Below are 22,445 nucleotides of genomic sequence, written 5' to 3'. Positions count from 1 at the left end.
TACACAGCTGCATGTTTCTGTAAAATGTCCTAGTCCTTAACAATTTAGTCACTCATTTCAAAGAGTTTTAGTAGGTGGTGCAGAGATAAACAAAGTGAATGGTCAAGGGAGCAAACTGTTAATGGGTGAGTGAAAGAGAAATTTGACTTTCTGAGCTGTCTAGTTTGCTCCTGGGGAGAGATGCAGACTGCTATGCTTTTCAGATTTTGTTTGCAATGTAGACTTAAGCTATGCCCAAGGTGCTTTAAGCATACAGAAAGGCGCCTCTTTTTCAATATTTATATAAATCTAGAGAAAATTAAATAAATAGATTAGGGATTTGTGAGGATACTCTCTGATGGAAAAGTATGAAAGCTTTAAATGTCTTCACTGGTAAATAATATGCTATTACTGCAACAACAAATACAGCTGTGCGGTAAATGAACTATTTTCCAATTACTATTTCTTGGATGAAAAACGTGTGTTGAGAGCCACTGACATTTAGAGATCATGGAATAGATGGATGCACAGGCAAACAGAATTTTGTTTGTAACAGAGGTCTAATGCAACAAAGATCAACTGTCTCATGTTGTTCCACAGCATTACAGACAACGCAAAGTATGCTTGGTGTGAAATGAACCTTCAATCAGAATGTCACTTTTCTAGAACAGGTTAAAAAAGACCATTTAGAAAAGCTTCACTATTCTGCTGTCTCAAGTGAAGACCTGTCAACAATCTAATTTTCTAATAAAATGTTAAACACCGAGTACCCAAAGACATGAAATACAGTGATAAGCGTTATCTCCACTATACAGAAAAGAGACTGGATCAGGGCATTGTGGTCAGAGGTCCTGAATTATCTGCATGCTCCAAGTATCACCAGTAGCTGTGGCAGCACTGGGTTGGTCTCACACTTTTACACACTTCAGCTGGGATTCACTTTGCTTGGCTTCAGACACCAACATCTGAGCTCGTCACCCAAGGTCCTTCCATAATCAGGAGAGAAGCTGGCAACTCTAGGGCATGGCTCATCTGATCCAGGCCTCGGGACGAGACTAAGCACACCACTGAAGTGCTCTTCACTGATTAAGACAGGAACACAGACTGCTTGCTCCACCTAAGGTCAGGTGGATCAATCCCACTGTAAGTATGCACTGTTTCACATAAGCATTTTTTTTTTCTCCAAGAAAAAATAAGTCAGTTCAAATCTAATGCTTACTACAGTGTCAGACCTTGATTATTTAAGCACTCTTGAAATTGTCAAACAATGAGAACTGGACTTAATACTTCAGAGTTGTTCTGGATATAGATTCTTACTTTTAACTACTAGAGCTTCTTAGGTTGTATACTGCTATTCAGCCCTTGCTCTTCTACTCAGTTCCTTGTCTATCTTGGATTATCATAGGCCTCACTGCCGTAAAAAGAAAAATAAGAGAGGAAAAAAAAAAAAAAAAAAGAAAAAAGCCTCCCAAGTATCTAAACCCAGAAATAACAGCCCTTTCTTCCTTCTCTGCTTATAGAGAGAAATGTGAACACTCACCACCTTTCCTCCTCCCTCCCAACTACAAGATTTTAGGACCTACTATGAAAAGGTCAAAAAGAGGTCTCAGCTTTTGTAACAAATACTATTTATTAAAAATTGCTGACTGCTGCATTAATGCCAACAACTGCATATAATTTTAGTTCAAGCTTCGTAAAATTTTAAGGCTCAGATACCAAGCTAAAAATTCCAAGCAGTTATGAAGAGGTGTGTTTAAACAGTAGTCTACATTATTTGCTTAAAGCTAAGAAATAAGATTTCAGTAAAATCTGACAACCATTTCCCCTCTGAACCTAGCAAGAAATGTAAAGACATTTGAAAGATTTCTCCACTTAGTTATTTATTTTGTACTGCTCCTTGGCCGGCTTTGGTTCTGCTGACTTTTGTACCAGTTATAGCAAAACGAGAACAGCATGTACAGACATGGGGTAAAATGATATATGATGTTAGGGCAAGTGTGAGAGCCTTATCCCATCCCAAAACTCTTATGTAAAAGTCTTCCCTCATGCCTTACAGAGCTGCGTTCAGTTTTCAGTACTACACTAGAGAACCAAAGAAGAGAAACCAAAACAGAGCAACAGACATAACCAGAGGTTTATAAAACATGATCTAGAAAAGGGAGACTGACTGAAAAAACAGGGGGTTATTTTGTTTGGTTTTTCTCCACCTAAAAAAAAAAATAAAATAAAGAAAATGAAGAAAGACACAACATCATGTTTTAAATATCTCAAAGATCATTGTGAAAAATTAGTCTGTTCTTATGTCCACAGAGAAAGGAAGAGGGATTTAAATTTGGCAAGGAAATTTTAAATAGGAGGTTAGTTGCAAGGTTTAACTAAGGACAACAAAGAACAGGGAAAGACTGCTTATGAGAACAAATCATCCACTGGGAAAGATTTAAGAAGAACTGACCCTGAGAAAGGAAGAGCTCAAGTGCCTTCAAACTGCATTTTCACAATTCCTCATCTAAGTCTACTGAGGACACCCCTAGTCAGTTCAAAGGGCTGTTTTTCCCTGTACTGACTGTTTTGTTTTCCTTCCATCAGACATGGAGCTTCTGGTAATCCCTAAACAGCATTAAGCTCTCTTGTCTTCTAATTGATCTTCTTAATCATGCCTGATGGGTAAAAAAAACCTGCTGCATGTTCTTACCAGAGCCACAGTCAAAAGTAAACCAACTTGTTCTGTGGCCTTTGAGAATCAACAAATTATCATAAAGCTGCTTAGCTTGTGCAGAGAAACTTCTGCCAGCTTCAGTTATTCTGGCTGGTTACTCTTAGAACCTATACAGGACTACTCCAAACATTACTATAACTTACTTCCTCACCTCAGACCCACATGTGGCCCTCACCTACTTTCTGATGGCAGGAGCTTTATTAATGTAATTTAAATAGTAAGGTTTATGAACTTGCCTCATATTGGCTCAGTCAGACAGAGTAACTACAATGAGACACTGCACACCAAGAGCCTTCTGCTCAGCGCCAGGTTACATCAAACAGGTTTCACCAGCATTTCCAACCACCCCAGGGACAACAATGACTGATGACACTAGAACACCCTCTGGGCATGTTTAGATCATCTGCCTTGCCAAGCTTTACGGTGCACTCTACAATAGCACATTTTTAAACAAAAATTCATGAATTGGTCTACTTTAAAATATTTTTCCACTTCCACGCTCTTGGTCAGAATTCTCCATTTTTTGACCTGAAACACCGATTCATTTGTCCACAGTTTGACCAGGTAAAACTCTCCGTAGAGCCTGCCTCTTACCTCTGAGTTAGTGAAAGATAACAGTCAGCTCTGCTGGAAACTGAGACTTGGGGTTACTATCGAACAAAAAATTGCATTCCCGGTGTAGAACAATATGGGCTCAATCTATCAAACTGACATCAACACCAGTATTACATCAGCTAATCAACTGAAACCACTCCATGGCTTGACACAATTTCAGTACCCTGCTGCAACACCGAAGATGATGCTTTCTTAACGTACAAGGGGGTACAAGGATCGTTAAGAAAAGGTGCTGACCAGTATCACAGCAGTCAAAAAGGGACAGAGTAACTTTCGGGGAATCACAAAGTAGGATTTAATTCTAATTGACTGAGATCACACAAAGTTTTCTATGGAAAGATTCAGACACAGGTGATCCTCAAATTAAGGCACTGCTGGCATGCAACTGCAACTTCACAACTGAAACTAGACCAAATGTTTGAAGTTTGCATGGGAATATAAATCTGCCTTTCCTCAATTTAATAGGGAAGCCTCAACATAAACTCCTGTACAGTACTTTGCTATGTAGACCATACATCATTACAACTTACTGATACCTGCCAGAAGGCTATTCCATTCTCTCTACTAACAGTTAAAACTAATAACCCAAGAGCAATCTCTATGTGAACAATGTTTCAGAAATTATGACAACTTGCTTTCAAACATCATAATGTGCGTTGGTAGGACTGCTGAGTAAAAGGCAGCACAGGGTACATGGAGAAAGTGTTTCCACAGAAGTTTATATCATCCACTTATCTAGATCCAGAATAATCCAGAGTGTAACTGGGCAAATTAGCAGTCACTGCTGATCTACAGAGATAACATTAAAGCCCATTTTGAATATTCTTACTTGGGAATTGCTTCTAAGACTAGCAGTATTATCAGTGATACCCACATATCACAATCACAGTAGAAATACATCTAAAAGAGCACAGTTTAAGAAAAACAATTTATTTTACTAAGATTTTCTGAAAAATCTCTCCTCCCTGGAATAAAAAATATTACAGTAAGATCACAGACAGCAACAACTACCTCAGGCTAACAGCTTTGATTAACTATAAGCAAACATGGGTTACTGCTGCATCTGATGAGATAATATGGCAGCAAGCACAGTGTAATTACCTTCAAAAACTACCACTGGAAACCAAGAGTTCTTTGACTGGTCTCTTCCAGAGAAGAGGCTAACAATCTTGCAGAAGCTCACATAATAAACAAGTTAGTGAACAGCCTGGGTCCCTCTCAATACACAGCAGAATCCCCACAATGAACTTAAAGCAGCCACAGAATCACAGAATCACCTAGGTTGGAAGAGACCTTGAAGATCATCCAGTCCAACCATTAACCTCACACTGAAGTTCCCAACTACACCATTTTCCTAAGCACTACGTCGACTCTATTATTAAACACCTCCAGGGATAGGGACTCCACTCCTGCCCTGGGCAGCCCATTCCAACGCCCAACAACCCCTTCTGGAAAGAAATGCTTCCTAATAGCCAGTCTAAACCTTCCCTGGTGCAACTTGAGGCCATTCCCTCTTGTCCTATCACGTGTTACTTGGTTCAAGAGACTCATCCCCCCTCTCTGCACCCTCCTGTCAGGGAGCTGTAGAGGGCCATGAGGTCTCCCCTCAGCCTCCTCTTCTCCAGACTAAACCCCCCCAGTTCCCTCAGCCGCTCCCCAGCAGACCTGTGCTCCAGACCCTGCCCCAGCTCCGCTGCCCTTCTCTGGACACGCTCGAGTCATTCAATGGCCTTTGGTAGCGAGAGGCCCAAAACTGAACACAGGAATCGAGGGGCGGCCTCCCCAGTGCTGAGTACAGGGGTCAGATCCCTTCCCTGTGACTTCCCAGTCACTAGTACTCTATTCCAGCACCTACTATTACACAAGTATTAATGAAGTCACTCTGTAAGCACCAACTCACACTGGTCCAACATGTCAGCAGGTTCTGACACTGCTTCACATTAGGACAAGCTTTAAAGAGCAACAGGTCTCCAAATGAGGTGGCTTCAAGGAAAAGACATTACCAATTTATACTTTTCTCTGTTCTGATACAATTTTCAGTAGTGAAGGTGTGCAAAGGTCTTTTGCAATGAGAGCTTTGTCAGTGCAGAACTTTGTTTCTAAGCACATAAATTCCCATTATGAACTACATTTCCAAATGTGAAACCTGATTTCACCAACCACCACAAAGGAAATCAATGGTTTTTGACATGAAGGGAAAAAACTTCCCACCATACTATGAGCAATTGGCCAAACAAAGAGTAACTGCTATGTGGTCTAAGCTTATTTTTAAAAGAACTTTTTCACTGCTTATTTCCAATGTTTTGGCACATCCTGGACTGAGGACATGCAGAAAAACTTTTTTCTTTACAAAGAGAGTTATCCAACCCCCCCAAAATTATGACCTTAGGAGAAAGACTAGCATGACAGTCTGATTTGAGACTCATCGGCAAGATCACAGAAATAAGAACATGAAAAAACCTCTTACTGATGTTCATCTGTTTCCTTCTAAAGGTCCCAAAGTAAGGCAATAGTAAGAGAACTGGTAAAAAAACAAGTAGTAGCATTTTCCTCTGAAAATAACTGTTTAACAGCAAAGTATAGTTCTGTTTCCCAAAACTGTTCAACTGGCAGTCTGGGAAATGTCACTGCTTTAAGAGTTGACTAGTTACATTTGAATAAATAAAACTAAACCCACCTTCCTCCTTCCTGCTTATGGCAATGAAGGCTTTGGGGCGGGGAGGGTGGTGGTGGTGGTGTGGGGTGGCAGCTCTTAACTGCAAATATAATTTGTGGAGAAAACCAAGAACGTAATGAGTTAATTCACCTAAAGGACACAACTTTTTTTTTTTTTCCCTAGACTTCTAATATGCAAAGATACAAAGCTCCAGCTCAACTCAACAAGCTGTAAATGGAAAAGACAACTGCTTTCTAGGCAGCACAAGTACACTTGAAGATTTAGCAGGTTTAGATAATGATTTTCAGTCACAGGTCTACAAGCACTTCGCAAACAAAACTACAGATCTCCGTAAGGTAGACGTTACTCCTTTTTCCAGTGACAGAGGAACCGAGGGAGACATTAAGACCTAGTTTTGTTTCACCAAGATGCTCTAGGTGCCCCTGTAATAAAAAGAGAAAAATCAGAAACTTGAAAGGGAACTTCAACTCTTAAGTGGGCCACACTGCTCTCAGGAAGTGTCTGGTCTCTACTAAAACTGAAGAGAGCCTAAGGCAATTGCAGCTTTGTTTTAGTTAGGAGGCTAAAATAAGGTGTGTCAAATCTGAACTCATGCTTAAAAACAGGCCACGAATATTCACCTGCACTAGAAAGAAAACACAAGATTTCTGGCTAAATCCATTTATTTTCCCTGGCACATTTTTTCTTATTCTAGACATAAGTTATCCTTGACAATACAAAAACTTTTATTTATTGCTTTCTTCATTATAGGCTATGGCTTACCTTCATTGTGGATCTCACAAATATTCCAAAATCATGCAAGCAAAGACGTGATGTGTTATAGCTAAGCTGATCTAATATCCGGCTACTGTGGAAAGGGATTTGCTGCTTAATCTAAAAATAATTAATTTTCTGCCAATTCAGTGAACTGATCCAGATTACCACAAAGTTACAGGAGCACTGGTACAAGGTCAGAGGTAATGGCAAGGGGCAGCTGGGGAAAAATAAGTAGCACTGAACCTTTTTGGCACAAGCTAAAACATTATGAGCATCCTAGCTGTAGCACACGCTGCATGGTAACCATTCTGGTAATCAGTGAAAGTATTTTCACACAGTGGTAAAGACAATTCCTAAGGGATCTGCCATATATCTGTGTCACCTAGGAGAAGTATATACCCTCCAAAACTGCTATGCTAACACGTGTACTCTGATGATCAACTGTACATTATGCAGAGATCAGACACTGCAACAGTGGACTTGCATAAACAGTCAGCTCTATCAGACCCTGAACAGCCTGACAGTGAAGACCACTGACAACCCTCAGATGTGATCCTCTGGTGCCAACTACATTCCCAACAGACCTTTTATTAAAAAAAGTTTATTCTCCAAAGGCTACACAGTAGTACAAACGAATACACATGACCATAAAAGCAGACTGCTCAGGGATCCCACCATATTTTAGTTTTATGAGTAATTTCTCTATTCCTAGTCTCTTATTCTCTCATTTTCTCCAGGTGTTTTCTCAGTAACAGCACACCTGAAAATTCAAAAGAAGTTTGAGCTTTAGGAACATATAAGCTAGAGAGAAAATAAATACAATCTCCAATAAACTAGTAAGTGAGACACCTTGCAGCAGAGCGTACTATGTAACCCATAAAACTCCAGCTAAGCAACTGGGTTTCAGTGTCAGTTTATTCAGAGGACTCAGGTTGCAATGAAAAGCAAAAATGGACACTTTGGTCTGGTAAATTACAATCTTGGTGTATCCTGGATATTGAAAAGAATAGGTAATTTAATTTGCTTTGTACTTTGTGTAACTAGAGCTTCCTACCCCTGCAGACTTTCAATAGGGTTTATAATTTAGCAATCAACTGAAACGGTGATGTTAACTACCACATTTTTAATAAAAATATTTGTATGCTGCAAGCCAACATTATGAACTGTCTTCAAAGGAAAAGTAATGCTGGCAGGAAGTTTATATGTTATGAATAACGAAGGGAAGCAACTAGCTTGTTAAAATAGATGCCTCTACTATCTCATTTCATCTGATAAGGTTCACAGCTTAACACACACCTTAGGCAGGAATGCTCTTCTTTACAAATGTATTGCTTGGAAAAGAAGGGAATACAAGGTATTGCAGAGAACTGATGCAGTTACTAAATGCAACTGTGAGCATCAGAAAACCCCTATTTCTGAAATGACTAGCTCTGGAGTGTAGCCTAGCTTTGAACAAATATGCTAAGACTTCTAGAAGCTACTGGAAAGATCAGAAAATTCCATCAGGATTCAAGCAAACCTAAACAGTACCACAGACACGTAATGAGGTTACAGGGATTCACTTGCATGGATCTGAAACTCTCCATCCGTAACGCAAAAAAGTTCACACAGTAATCCTGTAACATTCTTAAGCCACGTTAAGTAACACATTCAAAGAGTCCCAAACCCTCAAAATAAAGAAGTGAAAAGTATTACTAATACATAGCAGCACATTCTAATATTGAAACTATTGCTGAGTCGTGCATTACTGCTGCTGATGCCTGGACAGGGTATCTAGCCAAACAGAAGCTCTCCACAACCGCTTTACTTTGCCTCCTCAAGTTCATCAATAACAGCCCAAATCTGTTTGTGATATCACCATCAATTTCAGGAAGATAAATGTCATGTCAACATATACAAGGCTGCCACCACTAAATCACTCAGGCAGTGAAAACAGGCCAATTAGAGAAAGACGACTGTTTGTCCACACCATCAATCCACCCAGTAATCTCGGAGCAATGAAGACAGCCCTAGAAATAGCTGGCTTTTTCGCACAGGATCTGCAGGGTGTTAGCAGTCCCATATGGTAGCATTAGACAGTGACTACCCGATGTGCAGCTGTCTCCAGCAAATATCACTAAACTGATTTTTTTTTTTTTTCTTCCCCTAATGATCTTAGTGCAATACAAAGGGGAAGAAGCAGCCCCAAGAGCTGACCGACAACAGTTTCTGTTGCTAGCAAACTCTATTTTAGTTTCTACTCTTTTCTCAAAGGAAGTTAAGAGTACAAGAAATTATCTTGGGGTACTGAAAGCTGAGCTAATATCCCTGCTTTTCATTAGGGTTGTCTGATATTTCCCATTAAAATATCTACTTCAACTGATACTGCTTTCAGACAACTTGTCTTGGAAAAATGTTAAAATGAAGGTGGGTTTTGCCATTGCTGAGAATGGGTTAGGAAGAAAATTAACTGCTGTGCTTTTTCCGTTGTATATTCGTTTGTTCATTAAACTGCTATGCTTTTTATTCAGTATTTTAAAAAATGATTCAGCTGGTGACCTGTTCTTAGAAAACTGTATATCTTTCTTTTAGGAAGGGCCTTTTAAATAAGGTCAGGCAACAGAGCTGCACTCAACTGCATTTTGCACACACTTGGGAGATATTTTCGGCTCCAATTTAACTGTGCAAAGAGTCCACCTGCACTCAACAGTGAGCTGTGAGAGGCAGTGCAGGACTCTCACTGTACCTGCAACCTCTGCTGGCCCTGTGTGCCTGACTGCACTGGGGTGTGAGGGATTTTCACAGAATCACAGAATCATCTAGGTTGGAAAAGACCTTGAAGATCATCCAGTCCAACCATTAACCTAACACTGACCATTCTCAACTCTACCAGATCCCTCAGCGCTATGTCGACCCTACTCTTAAACCCCTCCAGGGATGGGGACTCCACCACCTCCCTGGGCAGCCCATTCCAACGCCCAACAACCCCTTCTGGAAAGAAATGCTCCCTAATATCCAGTCTAAACCTTCCCTGGTGCAACTTGAGGCCATTCCCTCTTGTCCTATCACGTGTTACTTGGCTCAAGAGACTCATCCCCCCTCTCTGCACCCTCCTGGCAGGTAGCTGCAGAGGGCCAGGAGGTCCCCCCTCAGCCTCCTCTTCTCCAGACTAAACCCCCCCAGTTCCCCCAGCCTCTCCCCAGCAGACCTGTGCTCCAGACCCTGCCCCAGCTCCGTTGCCCTTCTCTGGACACGTTCGAGTCATTCAAGTGCCTTTTTGGGGTGAGGGGCCCAAAGCTGAACACAGGAATCGAGGGGCGGCCTCACCAGTGCCGAGTACAGGGCTCAGATCCCTTCCCTGTCCCTGCTGGCCACACCAGTGCTGACACAAGCCAGGATGCCATTGGCCTTCTTGGCCCCCTGGGCACACTGCTGGCTCCTGTTCAGCTGGCTGTCAATCACCCCCCCAGGTCCCTCTCTGACTGGCAGCTCTCCAGCCACTCCTCCCCAAGCCTGTAGCTTGCTCTCTCACTTTAGAGTGAATGCACCAAGCAATTAAGTCTTTTCAAAGCAGCACTCCAAGCTCCCAGCTCACCCGAAGAGATGTAGCTATGTTAGCGAGACATGGAGTCTCACGATTACAGCAGCTTATCATAGACCCAACTAGCTGGCTTTTTCAGCTATCTTCCATGGAGTCTCATGGAACTTTGGTAGCAAATGAAACTCAATTTTTTTTCTTGGCAAGACCCCTGATTTTTAGGTGACTGTCTTGTGACTACAGAGCAATAAGCACTTACAGAACGAACAAATGCAACAGGGGTTTGACAAACTAATGACTTGACCTTACTTTCTTTGCTTCAATATCCTTGACAAGCATTCGACCACTCATTCAAATACTGGGAGATGAACAGAAATCAACAGCACAGGAAAGCCCACACAGAAGTAACTAATTTAGACTGCAGAAATAAGTGTGCAATGCAAAGGCACAGGGCCACACACTGAACAATAAAGAGAAAACAAAATATTCAATAGCTAGTCATTAAGCAAGTACCATCCACCCTGTGCAGTAAATGAGTCTGTGGAAAAACTAGGCTGTAATCGTGAAATTAAAGACTGTCTCATAATGCATATGCAAATTAAGGCTGCCAGAGTAAAGCTGTTTGTGCATTCCCTAACTTTGACTGTTTGACTTTGCAAGTTTAATAATGCACTTCTAATGCAGTTTTGGGGCGTAAGATATTTAAATTTCAAAAGCATTTGTACACAAATTAGGTACAGCCCTCAGATTGCTGGCGTAACGCCAGCTCAGTCCCTGCTCCCCATGCAAGCTGGCTGCTGCTGTGCTCAGCCTGTTTTTGTGAAAATAAAGAGTAGAGCAGAGTGTGTGGAGCGGGCTGCGTTGGGCAGGGCAATGGTGCTCTCTGCCGGGTGAGCAGCAGCACGACAAGTGCTCTGGCATTAACGCTAAACCGCTCGGCCACTGGGCTACGTGCAGGTGAACCGCTCCTGGCCCGAGCAACTGCCTAACAACTGCGGAGCCTAAACCTGGACAACACTCTTGACTGACAGACTTAACAAAACACACAGTCACGCTGTGTTTCATGCATATGAATCAAGTGAAAATTCAGCCTTTCTGGCTGCTCTCACATGTTATTTCTGCTGTAGTAGCTGTTTGAGGAGGTTTACTTCTAGCAACAGTAGTTATGCTGATGTTAAATACAGAAGAACTTTAAAAGTTTCCTTTTACCATGGAAAATAATCATCTCATGCCTGCATAATTTAGAGACTTTTAGGCTAAAATGTTATTTTGGAAAACAGGTAATGACTTCCTGCAAGTCTGAACAAACACAGGTTCTGTGGGAACAAATAATTTAAAGCCAGTTTACCTTTTATCAAAAAAAGCTGTGTATTCTTGTGGTTTGTGTGGAGTGTTTGGGTGAAACTCTAGAGATGGGACAGGGCAAGGGAAATCAGTGTCAAAAGGCAAAAAGTGCCACCTTCCACTCAGTGTACCGTACCTTAAATGATTTCCTCTCCACACACAACCTCCTCAATCCCAGGACACCCTACCAAATCGTAATGCTTTGTTGAGTTAAGGCCTGTGACTGCTACATTTTGAATAAACCAATGCAAGCGTGTTGACAATGGAGAATGCTGTAATCTACAACTCAGCAGAAAAAGATGTAGTTTCAGTTCTTGGTCCCTTAGCACCAGTGTCCAGTACTCAAAATGCATGCAGGCACTTTGGTGAGATGTTGCTATCTGAACTCTGCCAATTTTGTAGCTAGAGAAAAATGTTATGCACAAAAGCAAACTCAAAATTTGAGTGTAAATGCTCTTGTAAGGAAGTCTACTATTTCCTGATAAAGTGGAATGGGATGACAAACATCCACTGTTCTCTTTTCTGGAGGGAATCTCTGGAGATAACAGTCTAGCAAGAATTCAGGACTATCTAGACTTTCACATATGTAATAGTCAATCAGAAACCAAATCTTAAGTTGGAAAGAGAACTTTAGAGGAGTTTTGGGACAGAAACGTTGTTTTTAAACATCTTTTCCTGAAGTATGTCCTACTGGCCACTATCAGGGCCAAAGTGCAAAAACAGAAAGATGGTATCTGGATCCACTAACAGGGGAGATTAAGAAAACAGCAAAAAATCCACATGGAATTTAGAGAGAGCAGAACCTAACCTTCTCTCCAGCTGAGAATAAAGTGGGTGCAATAAGCATTGTTACAGCTAATATGGTAATGAAACTCTGTGTGGGAATACTCTAGGAATATTTTAAGAAAAGGAAGATGATGAGAGAATGCAATTTAAACACCTCAAAAACATGTATGATCTCCCTAGGAGAATTCTGCAACAACCTTTTCAAAGGAATCCCACCAAAAGACCTGAATGATTTGTAAAGTAACCTCTAACTCTTATATAGAAAAAAAGAATCCACACACATGGGAATTTTTTTTTTTTTTAAAAAAAGGCATGTGCAAAAAGCAGGAAAAAGTGACACTGACCTCAAGCCTCTTTTCAAGTGACTCTATCCTGTCTTTTTTGCTGGCCAAGTTAGCTCTTGTGTAACGGCTCTGTCCAGGCAGGTATAACACTTGGCTGTAACATTCTTCCCACACCTGGTTATAAGCTTCACTTGAGAGCTCTCCATGCCCCATTCCTTGCTTTACCACTTCCATCTCTTGTGCCAGTAGATCCTGTGCCTGTTGGAAATGATGAGAAATAAATTGCAGTTACAATACACAGGATACAAGAAAATTCCTCTTCTTTTCAATCCTTCAGTGTGCAATTCACAGGGGCAGTTTCTCTTTTCATACTAAAAGCTCACCATCAGGTTAAGCTAACTATGAAATCTAACACAGATGCTGTGGATTATAAATGAAACCCAGGCTAGAAGGCTACTCACAGCACAACTATCCCTCATTTTATATCATTTGGCCAAACCTGACATCACTCTGCTATAGCTAACGAAAGCTGTGGCACAACTAGATACTTCATCTTGCTGCAGAAGAAAAGAGATAAAAGCAAGGACCTTGAGGGGAGGGATAACTCTACAGACAGAAGTAGCTGTTCTATGAAACAAAAAAATCACTTTTCATTTCCTTTTGCTTGCCCTTCTCCACACAAGCTGGAAAGTCAAGTCTAAACATTAATGGGTGAGCTGTGTAAGCTCCACTGCAGGAAATACTACTCTGACTTTTTACCTAACATGCATTCTGTTGCTAGAGAACTAATGGTGAGGTATGAGCACTCTGCTGTTTCCAGTTTAGTTTACAAAGTAACTGAGAGTGAACTGAGAAGATTCATGTTGTTCTCAAAACTCTTTTAATATTTCTGACAAAAAGCCTGGCCCATGAAACTACATAGGCACCGAGGTCCTTCCAATTTTATTTGTAACTAAAAAAATCTTTGCCGATCTGGACTTCATTGGTTAGAAGTGCATGTACATCTTTCAACAGGATTTATACAAGCACCAGAAATTTCCATATCAACAATAGAGATCTCACTGCAAGCAGATACATGTTTTATAATATCACATTGCCCATGAATTTTCAGGTATCACCAGATTAGATGACTCCAGGGATACTAGGGAAAGGAAAATGAATTACTTATCTACCCTCGATGGTCAAGACAGATAAAACAGTACTCTAACCACACCTGACAAAGCTAAATCTTATAAAGGTTCACTTTCAAGTAGCATCTATTTGTATACTTTGAGGAACTAAAGCCGTTTAGTTGTGGTGTCAAAACAGTTCCACAGCTTTAAAAGCTCAGCGTACTGTGCTTAGCACCACTGCTAATCCTTCCCAAAAGAGCACTACAGATCAGGAAAAGAAAGCAGCATTTTAAGAAGGGATTTTAGGAAGATGTTCTAAAAACAAATTAAGAAACAAAGAAAAATAAACAAGTCCCAGGCGAGAGCACAGAGATGGGAAAATTTCCTGGTTTGAATTTGATTTTAGGTCAAGAGGGAATCTTATGCTGAATGTTAGAGAGCAAGCAGGAGCAAGGATGCAAAAAACTTCTGCCCATTAGTTAGGAGACAGAATTTCCAGGGACTATGAAGAAAGTTTCCAGACAAAAACTACTGGACTGTGTAACAGTCTCTAAGGGAAGCGATAGAAAACTTAATTCTCATTGCACTTCAAAACAACCAGAGAAAGCACTCAAAGAGTGTTCCTAAGGGAACAATCTGACACTGGCAGGGCAGTGAAATTCATGATCTAACTGTATTTTCCATCTTTAACTTCTGCTCAGAAATCTTCAAGTATAATTTTTCATTTAACAGCAAATTGGAAGTACACACTGTTCAGTGTTTCTCATTTTAGGTTCTTGATTCATTGGTCAGATATGGACAAGGACATGGATTTAAAATCTGCTTGTGTATCTTTAGAGTCACTTTAAAGTAATATGGGATTTAGGTGTAGAGATAGCACAGCTATTGTCAGAACACAAGTCTTGGATAGCAGGAGTCTGCATAAAACAGATGACTTGGTGGCACATGATTTTGTCCTTTTCACTGATTTTTATTCCTGTAAGCATCTGGTCAAAGATTACTGGCACAACTTCACAGGTGAAACGCTCTGAAAGAGCTAACCACAGCACTGTGTGTCTGAACTGTCTATCTGTCACTTGGCAGCAAAAGGCAACATCTGTAGCTGCTTAAATAACTGAACAACCCGAACCGGAACCCTTGGTACAGGACTGCTGTTTAACTTGGGATCACAATGCAAAACAGGACAGAGTGCCCAGACAGCCTACTCATTTCATCCAGCAACAACCTATTCTGCCTATTCAGCACTTTTAACCTGGGTATGCTTTAAGATCAGTTGCCACGGCCCAGCAGGCTCTGCACTAGCACAGCTCTGTTGGATCAAGCTTGACAAGCATAATTAAAACAACTTCATTTGCTGCTCCAAGTTATAAGGTAGTGACCACTGTCACATTTAGTCTGCACTGCTATGAAAAAAATGCTTAGTAATTCTGGATTAATGAATTACACAGGCAGTAGAAGGTGAGTATCACACCTAGTTGAAGTCTCAATGATTTAACACCAGTTTCCAGAAACAGTAGAATTTGGTAACTGTTGGGGTATTAGAGCTCCTACCCTCACTTAAGATGATCACAATCACAACATATTCAAAATTGTATCTATATCTCTGGACAAATATAGCATCATAATTATAACTGCTGCTCATCAGTGCCTAGATTAACATCAACTCACAGAAAAGAGAACAGGCACTTAAATTTATCTTTACAGCTCTTCACACAAACCTCTGGAGATCTCCCAAATAAATTTTATGCAGGCTTGAACACACCTTTTTTTTGTAAGATTACAGGACCATGACAGAAGAAGACATTAGGTCACTAGTAATTAAGCCATACAATTCTCACCTTCTTGAGATCCTCTTTGGAGAATTTCTCATAAGGATTTTGTTCCAAGTAAGCCATATGTTCTGCATTGTTGCTTCCAAATCCTGGTCCTTTCCCCTTCTTACCACTAGGCTGCTCTCCAAATGGGTGATGTAAAAGATCAAAATGAAGCATAGTAATCATCTCTTTCTTTATTAGCTCTTCACTTTTCTGCAGGTCTGTTAGAGGCGGTTCCACATTTAAGGGTCTCAGTATTGTTTCATTAACCTGCACAGTAATTAAAAAAAAGTTCATAAACATCATATACAGCAAAGATCACATTAAATTTATATACTGTCACCTGAGTATGAATTTTATATATCAACACCACGCAGAACAGGTGCCAAAATCCCTTGTGCTGTGACACACACAGCAACTCAAACATTCAACTGTGGTTTCATTTGCACATGTGAAATACCTCATGACAATTTCACTGTGAAAGTTTCCCGTAACGCTGAAATCAGCACATGCAAAAATTTAATTCTCTCATGATTTACTCAGACCGTGTTTCCTCCTATAATGGTTAAACCTTTACTTCTATTTTTTTTCCTTAAAAGTGAATTTTTTTTCCCACTTACTTCCGAGGGCCGTGGTAGATTCTTCTGCACAGCTTTGTGCATTCTCTTCAGTTCCTTTGCACGCTCTGCATCTCGGAGAGCCTAGGCAAACAAGGTAAGCGTTACTTCAGCTACTGTAATACAATAAGATGCTTCCTAGAAATGTATGCAATATAGAGACTAATTGATTACTTCAGCAAAGATTCCTTAAAGTATAAAGAATTCATGTTATGAAGCTAGAGCCAAGTAATGTGATGACATCATAATTTATTGCCCCTGAAGTAAACGGAAAGAACACAGCAGACTAACTCTAAGAGGAGAGATATCCTAAAAAGTCCTTTCCAGACATCAAATTCTCCTTCAGCCTCAACTCAACCCCAGCAGACTGTTCTTTACAAATTCTTCCACATCAAGTTTGACAACTGCTGTAACTCTCCAGACATGAAATCCACCAGGAAAAGAAAACTTAAATTTGCAGCCAGGACTCTATTTGTCTTCTTCAATGACATAAAGTAAATATTTCACTAAAACAAAACTTGTGGAAGCATAAAAACATGAGATTTTTCCTTACATTTCACTTTCAGGCAATAAATAACACAAAAAGGCAGCGTTGTCTAAAACTAATTAACTTAAACTCTTTTCTCACTCCTTTTTCTCACACAGAAATTACCTGTATTTATTCAGACTTTTTATTAGGGTGTGTATGCACAAGACATACACGTGTATGTATATAATGTGTTTCTCCCTAAAACAGGACATGCTAGGAATCAAATTTTGGGAAATGCTTATCATATTAGATGATATCAGAGCATCTTTTAAAATATTTTGTTCAACCCCTCTGAACTCAAAAAAAACATTTATTTAAGGGTATATAACAAAAACAGATTTGCATCATAAAAATTAGGATAAGCAGTAAATGGAAAAGGGACTATTCCTATAAACAGAAAAATGAAAGTCTCTCTAATCACTGGCCAGAACAGCTATTTAACCAGCAGAATTTAAGCCAGCACTTCATCCAGCCTTCCTTGATTCTGAAACAAAACAAAACAAAAAACCAGGGACCTATTCACAACTTGGCCATCTGGGTAACCCCATGGTACAAGACATACAAAAAGGGCCAACTCACTGCATGGCAGGTTTCTATCTGTGTGCTAACAGCCTGCCTGAATTTGTATATACGTGTCTTACATTTCACCAAGAGTAACTTTTAACCTTGAGAGAATAACCTGAAACTGAAAAACAAAAAAAGCAAGCACTATTCTCACATACTTAAAATCAAGCATGTGCCTCTGTAGAAAAATGCTTTTAATTTTATCTTTTGAGGGACAAACGCAGGAGGTAGGACATACACACTCTTACAGACTTCACTGTAGAAAATGACACATCATACATAACATCAACAAATTAAGAAAAGAATTCTCTGTGTGTGTATACTCTGATGGCAACACAGAAAACAGGTACATTTTACTCTGTTATGCTGTAAAAGCTGTTTCACTTCCACTAATCAGGTGTAAAACTATGGGAAACATAGAGGGAACGTATCTGATTTTAAACAAAAGACATTATTTGCATCACACACACCTACCTGTTTGCGGGCATCTATATCAGCAGTATCTTCTACAAAGGCTTCATCTACTTCATGTTCCTCAAGTTCTTTTTCTGCATTTTCAGGTAAAACAATCTCAAAGTCATTCTTTGGAGCAGGAAGGGCCATGAGTCCAAGGCGCAGGTGTTCACGAGATTCCCTCTCCTGTTGGAATAACCTAAGATATAATGCTTCTGGATTCACATGCTAAGGTGCAACACAATCAAATTCCATTCACCTGCATTAACAGACATGAACAATACACAACCAATACAAGTCTGCTACAAAGACAACAGAAACAAAATCTTTGAAGTCTGACAAAAGAGGCACCTACTAATCCAGGCACACCTAGGGACCACCACCCCAGAGTTTATGCACTACTAAGCACAGAAAATCTCTGATACTAAAAAACAAGACAGCTTTCTTAAAATAGCTAATGAAATCTTCAAACTGGCTGAAACACACTCAAGTAATAAAACAGAATGGCACCTTCGCCTCCCAGTAGTTTCAGTGCAACAGCAGAGACTCACATAAATGCATTTCAAGAAATTGAAAATATGTGAAAATGTCTCCATACTGCTGATGGACACAGGGGTATTTTCAAACCCAACTCAAACCCTTTTACTTGCAGTCACTCACAAATCTGGGGCCTGTGGCACAGTAGAAAAATGAGATATATGGCAACAGATCTGGAAAACAGTGCAGTCCACCAGAAAATTAAAGCCCCAGTTTTCCTTCTAGCAGCAAAAAACCTTTTTACAATAAAAAGGCTAAGACAGAACCAAAGTACATATAAGGACATCAAATAAACCTTTAAGCTAAGAGGAAATCTGAAATTCTGAACTCGAAGAGTTACTTTTGCAAGAACATCATGCCAAAAACTTGAAGTGGATATCCTTAGCCAGCCCAAAAAGAAAAATGTCAATAACCCTGGTGGGAGATATCCAAAGCCACACTTAAGGCTGGAGAATCAGCCACATAAAAGGAGTTCCCAAGGTGCTACCTATTAGGTATATGCCCTTTTATACGATGTCTAATTGGCAGGGTACATCTGGCTGAATCTCCAAGAATGGAAACATCTGTTGCCAAAGGCGATGAAAGAATCTGGATGGGACTCGGATTACTGGACATCTCAAACCCAAGTGCTCCTAATGGCAAAAATTAAACTCCTTTAGCTCAATGTTGTCAACACAACAGACTGATGAAAAGTCCTGTAGGTAAACTGGGAAGCCAAGATGATGAGGGATTTGAGGGCTGTGTAGGATTGCAAGAAAAATGAATCTTTGCTTGAGATATATTTCCTGCTCAGCTTCAAAGATACAAGTAAGGCTGAAAATTAACTATGTCTTCTTTGACAAATAGCTTTAGAACACTTTCAGTGAGCATACTGAAAGCCATTCTAAGTGGCAAGATTTCTGTTCTTTCAAATAAAGATTTAATTTTATGAGGAGATGAGAACAGACCTGTAGACAAGTGGTAGAAATAACACTTGCTTTTATTATGAAATAAAATTCTGTTCAGAAGATCAGAATTAAAAATCCTGAAAATTAATAGATCAGTGATTTCCACTTCTTAAGTACTTCTTACCATCTGTTTTGCGTAAGATGGGTCACTGTAATCTGCCATTCCCTCTTCTGGGTTGATGTTCAGTTTATCACGCAGGGGAGTTCTACCAGGAGTTGTACCAACTGCAGGTTTAGGAGTTAGTCCTCCACGAGGAGTTAAGCCTTCTGGTCCATGAGAAGGTGTTCTAGAGGAAGTGCAGATACAGTAATTTTTTTTTTTTTTTTCCTAAAGAGCTCTACTTACAAAAGTTTGAAAGCTGCAAAAAGTTACGCAAATACTGTTAATAAATTCAATCTAGATTTTTTTTCTTGAGAGGCAGTGACACTGTAATATGCAATTACAAGAATCCATCTGTTTAGGGGTAACTAAGGACCTGTCAAGCTGAAATCTAGGCACATCGTTATGTTAAGAGAAGTTTCAAGAACTACAGCAACACAAACTTCCACTGCTACTTCTGGAAGATTATCCAGTCACCAGGCACTATTCTGGGATACAGTAATCAGGATTTAATTGCAAGCTCTGATTTCCCTACCACCTGTGGCAAGTCAGTCACTCTGAATTCATCTGGTTTAACAGCTGCCCCATCTTACAATTGAATTAATCACTCTGAAGACGCCTCTTTGCCACTGATTATTGAAGGAATAATTATTTTACAATAATTACTTTTAAGCACCTTAGCTTAGGCAAAATGGATAAAGTCTTAGATTTTATAGGCCTCGGTTGCTTCTCCTCTAGACTGAGAAGAAATATTCTTCTCTACCCCAATAACCTACTATGTGATAGGCATGTAGGCACGGTCTTGGATATAGTCACAAGTTTTCTGTTGCCAAGCTATAATGAAGTTTCACATAGTGATGGCAATAATAATAATAATAAACTGATAAGGCATTTTTAAATGTCTCAAATAAAACAATTTCAGGATGGGGAAAACCTTTTAGAAAAAAGGCCTACATTATACTACTCATCTACGCTTATTTAAGTATTTTGAGATTGCAATGACAAGTATGTGTGCTGTAGAGAATAACCCTGGCAGAGACAGACTGGACAATGGACAAATGATTTAATACATCATTTCCACTACTAGTTACTTTAATTTTGTAGTGCCAGTAACATGCCACAATGGTGGACAGCCACAGGCTATTGATCCCCGTTTAAGGGATGTGACAGTGCCTCATTTACTGGGTGTGTTTGTGAGAGGCAAGTGGTACTTTCCTCTTGCTTGAGATCGATCACAATTTTTTTATGAACCCTTGTTTAGGGTAACACATACAAGCAATAACGTCTACAGGATGACACCTGCAAAAAACAGCAAAATGAATTTTTATGTATTTTACTCAAATGAGACTTTCTGAGGATAGGTCTACTTTGTTGATTATACTAGCAGAAAAAGTTTTATGCTGACTTCCAGAAGAAACAATTTTCAAGTAAGCAGGTTTCTTTTTCTAGTTGTTGCAGTTCCACGCAGTGTTTAAAACTCTATTACAATTTTCAATTTAATACCTTTTAAGAAAATTCTTATAACTAGGAAGTGGAAAAAAACCCCAAACCCCAAATCAAACCAAAAAAAACCTAATGCGAGGCAACATCTTCCATAAAAATGTTGCATCAAAATATTACAAATTTCATACCATCGTAGGGAAAAAAGGTGTAACTTAAATATTTGCTCTTTTGGCCTAAGTAATAATATGATGGCTCTACTTTACATCTCTGCCTCCTTAAAAAGTTATTGCGATGCTTTATTTATTTTTAACCAATTAACGTATTTACAATTTTTCTCTCTGCTCAAGTTCTTGGATTTTCACACTGATATGGCATTTCTGCAAGCCAAGTTGATACGTAGGTACCATATTTACATGTGCAAATCTGAATTTCAGAAGCTAAAAAACCACCACAAACAAACTAAAAAAACCAACCCTAAACAAACAATAAAATTGTAACATCTTTACATTTTTTAATATAAAATTACCCAAATGAACAGCCAGATCACTCCAGGCCAAACTCTATATTCACTCCGAGCCGCACTGACGCCAATAGATCTCCACAAAAAGATTCATTCATGTAGATCCAATTAAAAGAGCAGGGCTTTTGCACACAGCTTTTAAACAACAAAATAAAGCTGCTTTTGAAAAGCTGCCATAAAGGTCCTTTTTATTTCATTCTCCACTTTTCCTACTAGCATGATACAAGTAAAATTAGAACCAAAGTTGTAAAGATTGACAGACAAAATGTACTAAGTGTGATATTTTTTAGCTGTATGGTATTTGGCATTTGTGGAATACATATTTATTCAGGACCCACCGTAAGAGTTAAACCACCAATTCCATACTATTTAGATTGGCAATATAAGAAATATTTTATTTTGGATATATATGGCTTATGAAATATTTACTCCAGCTTTTCAAAGATTCAGTGTGGGTTTGGCTATGGGAATTCCCACACCTTCGACTCAGAGGTAATACTTTGGAAAGGCTAGGAGCCACATACAGAATGACACTCCATGTTACTATTTATACTCCTGTATTACTCCAGTATAATCTATATTGCTCCAGACCACAGAAGACCTCATTTTGGACCAAAACTCCAGTGAGGTATACACTGTACAAATACAGATGAAGGTGATATGTCTGAGCTTGTGAAGGACACAGAGAAGGAGAAAGTTGTGTGACGACAGCTTGAAATAAAAGCCAGTTAAAATCTATTTTGAAGCACTGATCATAACCTACTATTTCACTTGTTGCAACCCGGTCCCTCCACCCACCTCCACTAGATACACGCCCAGCCAAGCATCCATTAGAAAATGAGCCTGCTTTACCTGAAGGGTGTGGAAAGCACAGTATTCGGAGTCTGAACAACCTGTTTCTGTGGTGTTACCCCTGAAAAGTCGCTTTCATGCAAGGGAGTGTTAAGACCTCCTTTCAGGGGGGTATCCACATTTGTGAGAGCCATCAAATTCTGTGCTTCCTGTATAACAGACAACACATACAGCACATCACTAAGACTTTCACAGTCACACTCTACTATACAGATTTAGCACATTCAGTAGCAGAACAGCAGAATTGTTATTTGAATATCAATCAGTTTGCAGAAAATGTTTA

At 39.7% G+C, this 22,445-nt stretch overlaps 1 protein-coding gene across 1 annotated transcript in view; it reads right to left on the bottom strand.

The window, feature by feature from the left end:
- CDC5L (cell division cycle 5 like) overlaps window positions 1–22,445 on the bottom strand; it is a 37,455-nt gene that overhangs the window by 5,317 nt on the left and 9,693 nt on the right. Inside the window, exons 9-14 of the mRNA XM_074921649.1 lie at window positions 22,163–22,311; window positions 19,372–19,534; window positions 17,785–17,949; window positions 16,221–16,301; window positions 15,625–15,870; window positions 12,735–12,932 (exon numbers count right to left, since the gene is read on the bottom strand). Coding sequence (XP_074777750.1) covers window positions 12,735–12,932; window positions 15,625–15,870; window positions 16,221–16,301; window positions 17,785–17,949; window positions 19,372–19,534; window positions 22,163–22,311 — 1,002 coding nt within the window. The remainder of the gene's footprint in view (window positions 1–12,734; window positions 12,933–15,624; window positions 15,871–16,220; window positions 16,302–17,784; window positions 17,950–19,371; window positions 19,535–22,162; window positions 22,312–22,445) is intronic.

This window comes from Athene noctua, chromosome 1, assembly GCF_965140245.1.
Source record: "Athene noctua chromosome 1, bAthNoc1.hap1.1, whole genome shotgun sequence".
Classification (NCBI taxonomy): Eukaryota; Metazoa; Chordata; class Aves; order Strigiformes; family Strigidae; genus Athene; species Athene noctua.
This window is presented reverse-complemented; position numbering and strand designations above follow the sequence as displayed.